This window comes from Ursus maritimus, unplaced genomic scaffold (assembly GCF_017311325.1).
Source record: "Ursus maritimus isolate PB19 unplaced genomic scaffold, ASM1731132v1 scaffold_14, whole genome shotgun sequence".
In the NCBI taxonomy this organism is placed as follows: domain Eukaryota; kingdom Metazoa; phylum Chordata; class Mammalia; order Carnivora; family Ursidae; genus Ursus; species Ursus maritimus.
The window spans coordinates 33,303,705-33,315,364 of NW_024423786.1; the positions used below are offsets into that span (position 1 = coordinate 33,303,705).

The following is an 11,660-nucleotide window of genomic DNA, read 5'->3' on the forward strand; positions in this document are numbered from 1 at the left end:
GAATTCACTGCCAGTTTAACACATTACAAGATCTGGTAAGTTCTCACTGAGTAAAGGCTTCTTTTAAAACTTTGCTTTTCAGAGATTGGTTTGTTCTTCCATTAAGTAAATGTAACCAAGAAGAGGCCTTATTACCATTTCTCATCTGTTAAGGTCTTTCCTGCTAATACCACCATGAGTCCTGGGCTGCAAGGGTGGTTCAGTATTCACAAATCAATCAACATGATACACCACATTAATAAAAAAGGATAAGAACCATATGATCATTTCAATAGGTGGAGCAAAAGCATTTGACAAAGTACAACATCCATTCATGATAAAACCCTCAACAAAGTAGGTTTAGAGGGAGCATACCTCAAAATCATAAAGGCCATATATGAAAAACACACAGTGAATATCATCCTCAATGGGGAAAAGCTGAGAGCATTTCCTCTACTGTCAGGAACAAGACGGGGATGTCCACTCTCATCACTGTTATTTAACATAGAACTGGAAGTCCTAGTCACAGCAATCAGACAACAAAAAGAAATAAAAGGCATTCATATCAGCAAGTAAGAAGTCACACTTTCCCTATTTGCAGATGACATGATACTCTATGTAGAAAACCCAAAAAACTCCACCAAAAAATTGCTAGAACTGATAAACGAATTCAGTAAATTCTCAGGATAAGATCAACATATAGAAATCAGTTGCATTTCTATACACCAATAATGAAGCAGCAGAAAGAGAAATTAAGAAATCAATCCCATTTACAATTGTACCAAAAACAGTAAGATACCTAAGAACAAATCTGACCAAAGAGATGAAAGACTCATGTTCTGAAAACTTTGAAACACCAATGAAAAAATTGAAAATGACACACATAAATGGGAAGACATCCCATGCTCATAGGTTAGAAGAACGAATACTATTAAAATGTCTATACTACCAAAGCAGTCTATACATTTAATGCAGTCCCTATCAAAATACCAACAGCATTTTTCACAGAGCTAGAACAACAATCCCAAACAACAATCCCAAAACTTGTATGCAACCACAAAAGACCCCGAATAGCCAAAGCAAACTTGAAAAAGAAAAAGCAAAGCTGGAGGCATCGCAATGCAGACTTCAAGTTGTATTACAAAGCTGTAGTAATCAAGACAGTATGGTACTGGCACAAAAAGAGGACATAGATCAATGGAACAGAGTGGGAAACCCAGAAATGAACCCACAGCTCTATGATCAGTTAATCTTCAACAAAGCAGGAAAGAATATCCAGTGGAAAAAAGACATCTCTTTAACAAATGGTGTTGGGAAAACTGGACAGCAACATACAAAAGAATGAAACTGGACCACTTTCTTACACCATACACAAAAGTAAATTCAAAATGGATGAAATGCGACACAGGGAACCATCAAAATCCTAGAGGAGAACACAGGCAGTAACCGCTTTGACAATGGCTATAACAACTTGTTTCTAGATATATCTCCTGAGGCCAGGGAAATAGAAGCAAAAATTAAATATTGGGACTTCATCAAAGTAAAAAGCTTCTGTACAGTGAAGGAAACAACAAAACTAAAAGGCAACCTACAGAATGGGAGAAGATATTTGCAAATGACATATCTGAAAAAGGGTTAGTATCAAAAATATATAAAGAACTTACAAAACTCAATGCCCAAAAAATGAATAATCCAAATAAAAAATGGGCAGAAGACATGAATAGACATTTTTCCAAAGAAGACATACAGACAGCCAGTAGACACAAGAAAAGATGCTCAATGTCACTGATCATCAGGGAACTACAAACCAAAACGACAATGAGATACCACCTCACTCCTGTCAGAATGGCTAAAATCAACAACACAAGAAACAATAGGTGTTGGCGAGGATGTGAAGAAAGGGGAACCCGCTTGTACTGTTGGTGGGAGTGCAAACTGGTGCAGCCACTGTGGAAAACAGTATGGAGGTTCCTCAAAAAGTTAAAAATAGACCTACCTTATGATCCAACAATTGAACTACTAGGTATTTACCGAAAGAATAAAAATGCTAATTCAAAGGGATACATACACCTGATGTTTACAGCAGCAATATCTACAATAGCCAACTTACGGAAACAGCCCTTGTCCATTGACTGATGAATGGATAGAGAATGTGTGTGTGTGTGTGTGTGTGTGTGTGTGTGTATTAGCCATAAAGAATGAAATCTTACCATTTGCAATGACATGGATGGAGCTAGAGAGTATTATGCTAGGCAAAATCAGTCAGTCAGAGAAAGACAGATAACCATATGATCTCACTCATATGTGGAATTTAAGAAACAAAACAAACAAAGGGGAAAAAAAGAGGGAGGGAGAGAGAGAGAGAGACAGAGGCAAACCAAGAAACAGACTCTTAAGGACAGAGAACAAACTGGTGGTTACCAGAGGGGGGTGGGGAATGTGTGAAATAGATGATGGGGATTAAGGAGGGCACTTGTGATGAGCACTGGGTGTTGTTATGGAAGTGTTGAATCGTTTGTACACCTGAAACTACTATTACACTCCATGTTAACTAACTGGAATTTAAATAAATACTTAAAAAATACTACTACTGCATGAAAGCTGGAACTGCTGGTCTTTTCACTCTTAGAGGACAGAGGACCCTGCTGCGGAAGTCATCATTTTGCCTTTGGCTGGTGTCCTTGAGTTTTTACTCAACAAATTTCTTGTTCCTTTGTTTTTTAGTATTTTACATCTTTTAGACATGTTATCCATGTGATAGAACAAAAACACATCAGAATAAATGCCCACTAATTGTGTCTGAGTGCTGTACTCTTATTGCTTTGTTTTGTTTCATTTTGTATTAACAATAGTGTATCCACCCTCGATCTGAAATCCCTCCACCCCAACATATTCACATGTGCTATAGGCATGAGGGCGAGTGTATGTGTATAGGCAAACAGTTCCCATCATTACACCTCGTGTCTTTTCTTTCCATTTCTAGTTCTCCGTCCTTTTTAAATCATTTATGTTTTATCACAAAAGCTATCCAAACCATTTCTTCACACCCAATTTGCAAATGTTGGTTGTAGGTTAGATTGAGTACATGTAGAGAAACCTTCAAACTGGGTTCAAACCCCCTAAGATGATCCCTTTTTGGGACTACTACATTCTGCTTTGTTTTCTCTCCTTGCGTAAAGTTTTTATATGCCTATCATTGTTAACATTGTAAGCATGTTTGAAGAAATGTGCAACATAGAGTTATGAGTCCTGCACATCAAAAGCTATACCTTATATCTCTTCCTCTCAGACAAAATTATGCATCAACATCAGTTTTATATATAATACAAATATCTGTATGTGTATGCAAATATACATGTGTGTGTATGTATATTTATGTGTATATGATTAGATGGACACAATATATTCAAAACATGTATTTATTTTTGCCTTTTCCCAAGGCAGCCAGTTAGATAACCGAATCTCAGAATTAGATGCAAGTCTGTCGTGGTGACCTTCTAGGCTGAGCCCCGGGACCTACTGGTGTGGATGGTTTGTTTACTTTCCCCATACTTTCTTCTTTGTTTCCATAGATAAACATCATTCAGGGAATTGTGGCAGAAATCAACACCAAGACTGGGGAATCTGAGTGCCGCTATTATAAAGAGCGGCTTCTTTACTTGGAAGAAGGCCAGAAAGACTCTCTCATCGACAACTCGAGAGTGCTGTGTTGTCATGGAGAACTGAAGAACAATCGAGGCGTGGTGAGTGGCTACTCTCCCTCGGTGGTCTCCTCCCCAGACTCCCCCAACGCTTAATCCATCTGATGTCCACCCTCCTGTTACTCTGCCTTACCTACCCAGGCTCACATTCTTCAGACAAAAATTGCTTTCCAGTAGCTTATGTATCGTAGGATCCCATATGTATAAGGATATATATAATTATATACATTGTGTGTATATATATTTACATATTATAATTTATATATAAATAATATGTATTATGTGTTTCTAACTTGTAATTCATATATATGTTTATATTACACAAAATATATATTACATATATATTTTAAAATTTCACAACTAGTATTTATTCAGGAAGAATTTTGAGAACCAGCAGAGGGTTGCAAACTCTGTGTTTCATTTGATCATGACCTTCAGGAACAAATACAGAATAGTTAACATCTCCTCCGGCTTTGATATTAGAAAACAAGGGGTGATTTTAACAGGATGTTAAAAATATATGATCTTAGAAAAACAGCTCCTAAGTTGAAACTCTTAACTTTATGAGAAATTCTTTGCATTTTTTATGGGTTGGTACCCACCCACAGACTGCCATTTTAAAACCAGTTTTTGCATATCTAACTCTGCCCAATTTCCCGGCTTTTATTCCTGAGTAGATATTGAAATTGTTCCTCCTCTCCTATCATAGCAACTTGGATGGATCTCCCTGGAGTACTTAGTACAATGGATTGTAATTATCCACCATATGTCTCTCAGGATCTTCCATTATGCTATGCTCTTTTAGGGTAGAGACCATGTCTTGTTAATCCCCAGCACCTGTTATGGGAACCTGGCATGGGGACCTGGCATGTACTAACACTCAGTAATGTTAGGTGAATGAGCGAGTGAATGAATGAATGAATGTTTGTATAAAGGAAGGATGGATTTGAATTTTATAAGAGTTCAAAATTCATTTAACCTACGAGGCTATTTTTTTTGTGTAGCCAGTAGAAATTAATGCTAATATGTCTATTCTATATTATAATTTATACATATACATACAAATGTATATATAATGTATCGATTTTATTATATACAATATATATTAAAATTCCATGTTGGGAAGGCCACTGAAAAAGAGAATCTCCTCTTTTATTATATTTCATCTTCAGTATCTAGTCAACTCTTAGAATGAAAGGCAAAACTAGGTTAAAGAGTTCTTAATAAAGCTTTGATGATTCAAGGGACGACATTTTGACCTGGACTTTGGAGTGTCATTTGTGAGCAGGCTTGGAAATGTTATTTGAAATCATTGAGTGTATGTCATAGCACCCATTATCAGAGCTGCTGGGGATCCAACCAGCAGAGGTATTGAGACTGGTCACTGGCCGACGCTTGAAGAAGTGTTTCTGTCTGACTACAGTGTTACTGCTTGCTAGAAAGCTGCATTCTGGTTCTTTCTGATTTTCAGAAAATGCTGTTGGACTTCTAATGTCTGATATTCGGCAGAAGCCCTGTGGGACGTGGTTGGGAAGATATATCACTGCTTGGGATGAGGCCCATTCTCTTTCTGTCCCTCAATCAAGGACTGAGATTCTCTGGGTGGATTTAAAGAGGAACTCTAGTTCATATTTCAAGCAGATAGATTTTTGAAAACAAAGATAGTAGTTGGGGTGGGAGGTTGGTTTTAGTTATTTGTTTTTCCCAGTAAAATTATAGAAGTCTTTATGAACAAAGTCCTGTGTCAGAAGAAAAGCTCAATAGTTTGAGGGCTAAAAGGAGTTGAGACTAAGAAGGGAAATTCTCAGTGAACATTCATAAATAAGGGATGTTTTTAAAAGGTTTCTCAGACAATCTGAGTTCAAATTGTGTACCATGGCTAGAGCATTGATTGAAGTAGAAATAGTGTTTAAAAAAAAAAAAACAACTAATGTTTAGTATATAAAACAATGATCAACCCCTTCCTTCCCCATCCCCAAAGAAAAGTCTTTAACATTTTTTCTATATCCCCCCTCAAAAAAAAAAAAAAAAAGAAAGAAAGAAAAGAAAAGAAAAGAAAAACCCTTAACTTGGTTATTTTTTTTGCTTTACTCTGTTTAAATGCACTTTTGATAAACTCTCACTCCTCAATCTCCTCCCACCCAGTACAAAATTATCAGTTTTATTTCCATCAGCCAACATTTGGTTGAGCTTTAATTTCTACGTGTGTGTGTGTGTGTGTGTGTGTGTGTGTGTGTGTGTGTGTGTCAGAGTGGACGTAGGAGGGGATCCACCAGTTTCTTTTCTCCCAAATATAAAATTGATAATGCTGAATGTGCTTCCCCTGCCCCAAATCGAGATTCTAATGTGAGTTTCCACCTCTTTGAGACCCCTGGGTTCACATTCCCAAATATCCCCACTGGAAAACCAGAACCAGCTGCAGAAGTTGTAGATCTTTTCACTTCAATTCGTCAGCATTTCCAAACTGTGAGAAGAGTCTAGCACTTAGAATTGAGTGGAGCCAGTTTACCCCAGCTCCACCCAGCGAAATTGCTTTCATGATGTGGTTTGAGACAAGCCTTTATTTTTGAGATTTTCTTTTCACCCGCAACACACACATCAGTCATCAGCCTTTCAAGCACAACCTCTTCAGAGAACTGAGTTTCTGAGGAACACAACCGAGAAGGACCAGTTCTTTGATCATCTTTCTTTGTGGCTATGACAGCACACTCTGGTTCCCTTGGGAGTGGGCAGTGTTCTGAGATGGAGTGCTGGATGGAGCTGATACTCAGCTCTGTGGCTTAAGGAACAAGTGTTTTTGTGGGTTTGGGAAGCAAAGATTAATATTAGGCTTTGATATGTCAGTCGTATCCTTTATAGACTATTGTTCATTATGACCTCTTAGGATTATATATATATATATCCCTTTATTCTATTCCCCCTTCTCATTTTTTTTCTTGTGGAAGCTGGAGGCTGTGTGTGTCTGCACAGGTTATGCAATATGGTGGTGTCCCTGGAGCCAGCAGCCTGGGCTACAGATGTCTGTAGGCAGAAAGGCCTTCTCCGTGGGGGCCCCAGGGAGGCAGTCCTCCAGGAAAGGCACTAGATGCATCTGGAAATACCTCCAAGATGCCCACCTTCTGTTCTGGAGGTAGATCTGAGCCTAGAAGTTCGTAATACAGTGTGAACCTGGTACCTGGGTACCTCTTATCCACAGAAGTCCACTAATCAACTTCTTATTAGACTGTTGCTTAGGGAAATCCTGTGGATTCTTTTCTTCTAGAAACTGCATGTTTTCCTGTTCCAAGAAGTGCTTGTGATCACTCGAGCTGTCACCCACAACGAGCAGCTCTGCTACCAGCTGTACCGGCAGCCGATCCCTGTAAAGGACCTTCTGCTGGAAGACCTGCAGGACGGAGAAGTGAGGCTGGGCGGCTCTCTGCGTGGGGCATTTAGCAACAATGAGAGAAGTATGGATGGCAGTTGGTTTTGACCTGTCAAATGGTTTTGGTTGTGGTGGTTCAGAGGGAGTGGCTGGCTGGTGGAAAGAGAAGTAGCCGTGGCCTTGGTGTCACACTACATTCCAATGCTGTCTCATTACTCACTGCTTGTGTAACCTTGTGCAACCTCTGTGAGCCTCAGTTTCCCATCTGCAAAATGGGCATGTATGCATACTTTATAGGGTTGTTATAAGGATTAAGATACTGCAAGTGAACCGTCTGCACGTAACAGGTGCTCCTTATGTTCCCTCTCTCTGTCTCCTTCCATTGGATGAAAGCATGCTTAATACCAGAGAGCCCTTATGTCGATACCAGTTGCTTCCCGGTGGCTCTTGTTGAGCCAGGGGAATCGTCCCTAAAGAGGATTACGAATGGTCACCTGGGTTGAGGATTCATCTGTAATTACTCTAATGGGCTTCTCTAACTTGAGACTTAATAAACAAATTAACCAAGAGAGCTACGATGGCAGTGTTTACTGAGTATCTTGTATGTGTCGTTCCAGCTCCTAGCAGTATACACTGGTAAACTAAGCAGTCAAATTCCTTGCCCCTACGGAGCTTACACTGTGATAGAGGAGATAAATGGTGAATAAATATTCAGGTGCTCTAAAGAAAACTAGAACCCAGAATGGGGTAGATCGGGATAACAGTTGGAGGTTTGCTTTAGAGGAAACGATCAGAGAAGTCTTCCTTGAGAAAGTGACGTTCAAGCCTCTTGGGTTAACAGTGGCGCCATATTGTCAACGTAATTCATAGGTACTGCCTCTGACCTACTCATCAGTCCCTCCGCCCTGGTGGTGGTGGTGGTAACTTTTATCTCTTGAATACGGACCATGTGCCAGGTGTTGTATGTGCATGATCACCTTTGACCCTCATAATAATCTTATAAGATAGGTCCTCTTCGTTTCTCCCATTTTACAAATAAGGACACTGAGCCATACAGAGGTTAAGGCGCTTGCCCAGGAGCAAAGCGTGGAGCCTGAATTTACCTGAAGTGCTGGTTCCCAGACCGATGGCTGCAGGGATGATGCGAGGGGACTGAACACACGCTCCTCTGTGAACCAAGCGTCGCCCGCGGCATGCAGGGCCGGTTATGGCCAGTTACACTAAATAAAATGTCTCCCAAGTTGTGCACTACCATTTTTTTAAATACACGTAGCTCCTATGGAGGTAATGGAAGTGTATTTTTATTTTATTTTTATGTATTTTATTTTTATTTTAAGTGTATTTTTATTTTATTCTAAAGCGTATACTACTTCTGTGGAGGTAATGAAAGTGTATCTGAATCCTTGCGTATCTTCTCAATCATTCAGGTACTATATGTACAAGTACTGTTATCACGTGGACGATCGTGGGCATGTTTTGATATTACACAGAGCTGCTTAAACATGAAAAGGCTGTAACTTGGGGCAGTGGTTGAAATTCCAGACTATCAGGCCCAACTTAGACCTATTGAATCTGAGTCTTTTTTTTTTTAAGATTTTTTTAAATAATTTTCATTTTGTTATATTAGTCACCATACAGTACATCCCCAGTTTTTGATGCAATGTTCCATGATTCATTATTTGCATATAACACCCAGTGCTCCATGCAATATGTGCCCTCCTTAATACCCATCGCCGGCCTATCCCAATCCCCCACCCCCCTCCGCTCTGAGTCTCTTAACAGTAGGGTCTGGGCATGTATGTTTTTAACAAGCTCACAGGGGACTGTAATATGCACCCAGGTATTACCATTTGCCAGCCTCAAGGGAAACCGAGAGCTGCGCCACTGTCAAATCCGGTTGCTGGATGGTGGCTACAGGGTGGAGCTGAACCATATACCTGGACCAGTAGGACACATTTTGTTATGACATGTGCCCTAGGTACAGGGGGTTAATGTCATTACATTTGTTATCTTTGGCCTGGGAAATACCTGTCCATTGACTGTTTTTATATCTATTTTTCATTTCTAGTTAAAAACTTCTTCAGAGTAAGTTTCAAAAACGGTTCCCAAAGTCAGACCCACTCACTACAAGCCAACGACACCTTCAACAAACAGCAGTGGCTCAACTGCATTCGTCAAGCCAAAGAAACAGTTCTGTGTGCTGCCGGGCAGGCTGGGGTGCTGGACTCCGAGGGACCGTTCCTAAATCCCACCACCGGGAGCCAGGAGCCACAGGGAGAAACAAAACTTGAGCAGATGGACCAATCGGACAGTGAGTCAGACTGTAGTATGGACACGAGCGAGGTCAGCCTCGACTGTGAGCGCATGGAACAGACAGACTCTTCCTGTGGGAACAGCAGGCACATCGAAAGCAACGTCTGACAGAGGCGTGTGTACTTCCTAGAAGTAGCCCTGTGTCTTACCTGTACAGTATTTGCATTCCACACATGGAACGGTTTGGAGAAGCACTTTTTAATACTTTTGTGACCGTGTTGAACCCCGTCTCTTGTATCTGTATCTGTGTCCCTAGTACTGTAACTGCCAATCTGTGTAAGCTGGGGTCTGCGGCAACTCTTACCCTGTGTTGCATTTCACAAGTGTCTGGATGGATGGAGAGGTACTTGAACAAGTTACTTTCACTTGTCCTGCTGGATTTTAAAAAATAGAAAAGAATCTCTAAACTACTGTTCCATGTAGATTGCTTAAAAAGAAATCCTCCCGTGTTTCTCTAGTGCTTTTCTAGCTCTTTGACATGATAGCTGAAGGCATGGGACTTACAGGGCCTGGCAAACAGGACAGGAGGAAGTCTCTTATGTATCGTGATGGTATTTGCAGGAAAACGGGAAAAGATCAATCCTTGCAAGTGAATTTGGTTCAATGTTATCCAACCAGAAGGCATGAAAACATCCCTGGGGATTCTGGACGCTTAATTGTGCAAAGGAAGAAGCATTGTGTTGACCTTGCAGTGTCATCCAGTGCAAATCGGATGCAATAATCTATTAGGATGTGGAATAGTGTCTGACCTGAAAAGGACCAGCATGAAAGCAGCTGCACGCTCTGAATCTTGAACTGAAATGCAGTTGCACCAGGGGGTGTCTGTCGTAGTTGCTGGCTTGCCTTAGAGAGCCGTTTCTAGCCTGAGACACCAGAATAGAACTCGAAAGGCCTGGGAATACCTGACAGGCTAATAAGAAGGCCCATCATCATTGTGTTTCATGTGCCAAGGCCTACTCATATTTTGGAGCATTGAGGAGACCGCAGGTGAGTCAGTGGCTCTGTTTCCAGAAACGTGAGAAGACTTTGGAAGAAGTGCTTCATCATAACCTTAGGCAGGAAACAGTAAGAGAAAAGCAAGGTCCAGTGCCCTTCTGGGAAAGGCCAGAGCCTTGGGTTTTCCTGCTCTGCTTTTGGGTCTCTGGCTCTGTGCTGTGATCAGAGTCATAATTATATTCTCCATAGGCCAATTTTAATTAACTCTATGATTAATTAGGATCAGTTAGCCAAACTAGTAACCTCTTTGTCTAGCCTTGATTTATGATGCAGGGTGGACTGCCGACCTTTAAAAAAAGTTACCTGAATACACAGAAAAGCTCCCTGTGAGTGTAAATATTAAGGATGACCTGTGCAAAATTATTCCCACACCAGCACTAGTAGTAATGATTCTAAATTATTGCCAAAAAGTTTTTTTTTTTAAATCTTCTGTGTCTTTCGAGCTTACAGAAAGCAGTAAATGCTATGTTATCATTTTATTATATACATCTAACATGTGCATTCAAAGAAGCCATGTGACAAGATGTATCAATATAAAAACAAGGTAATATTACTTATTTTTCAAAAATGAAAAAATATTGTGGTCAATTTTACCCTGTAAAACATATTTCTGTATTTATAGATTTTAAACATGGTGAATTTTTTTTTCTATTACGAGTTTATTTAAAATTGCTTTGTTTCTCAAATTGTTACTGATTTAGCAAGTGAGTGAACTGCTGCAGATTGCAGATAGAAGCAGACATAAGCTGAGAACCGATGTTTGATGGTGGGGGAAAGNNNGAATCATTCTCTGCAGGAGCCATCGGCCACTTTGGCCAGTGTGTTGAGACAAGAGGTCTGTTAAGTGCTGGCCTATGGGAAGAAAGTGAATGTTTTGGTGAAATGAATGTTTTGTATAATGGCCTTAAACTTTTCTGGAAGCATTTCAAATAAATTACATTAAAATGTCATCCTCTCTGTGTACAGTATGTGCCCAACAAATGTCAAGTTTCAGCTATATTCCTGGGAGGTTCTTCCTGGAATTTTTGCTTGTTGTGCCCAAATACAAGCTTTAAAATAGGGTGCAGGTTGAAATAAATGCTTCAGTTTGATCTATCAAAACTTTCGCAGAACTCCTGTTTCTAAGAGCTATTGTTTCAAGCATTCTCTACTCACTCACTCATTCATTTATTCATGTTATAACCACTGTATCTTGAATCTGTACTGTGTGTAAAGTCATAATTGTGATAGGAAAAGAGTGTTGAATCTTACTGCTAGAATAGATGACTGTTGAGAAACTTGAGGCCAAATAGTAGAAGGTAAATTCC

At 40.0% G+C, this 11,660-nt stretch overlaps 1 protein-coding gene across 8 annotated transcripts in view; it reads left to right on the forward strand.

Annotated features, from left to right (window-relative positions):
* Positions 1-11,303, forward strand: part of ARHGEF3 (Rho guanine nucleotide exchange factor 3) — a 296,518-nt gene extending 285,215 nt beyond the window's left edge. For all 8 annotated transcript variants that reach the window (XM_040628659.1, XM_040628660.1, XM_008703632.2 and 5 more), the window contains 3 exons: positions 3,552-3,722; positions 6,943-7,129; positions 9,113-11,303. In XM_040628659.1, the coding sequence (XP_040484593.1) occupies positions 3,552-3,722; positions 6,943-7,129; positions 9,113-9,465 (711 nt within the window). In that variant the 3' untranslated portion in view covers positions 9,466-11,303. The remainder of the gene's footprint in view (positions 1-3,551; positions 3,723-6,942; positions 7,130-9,112) is intronic.
* Positions 11,304-11,660: the final 357 nt, after the last annotated feature.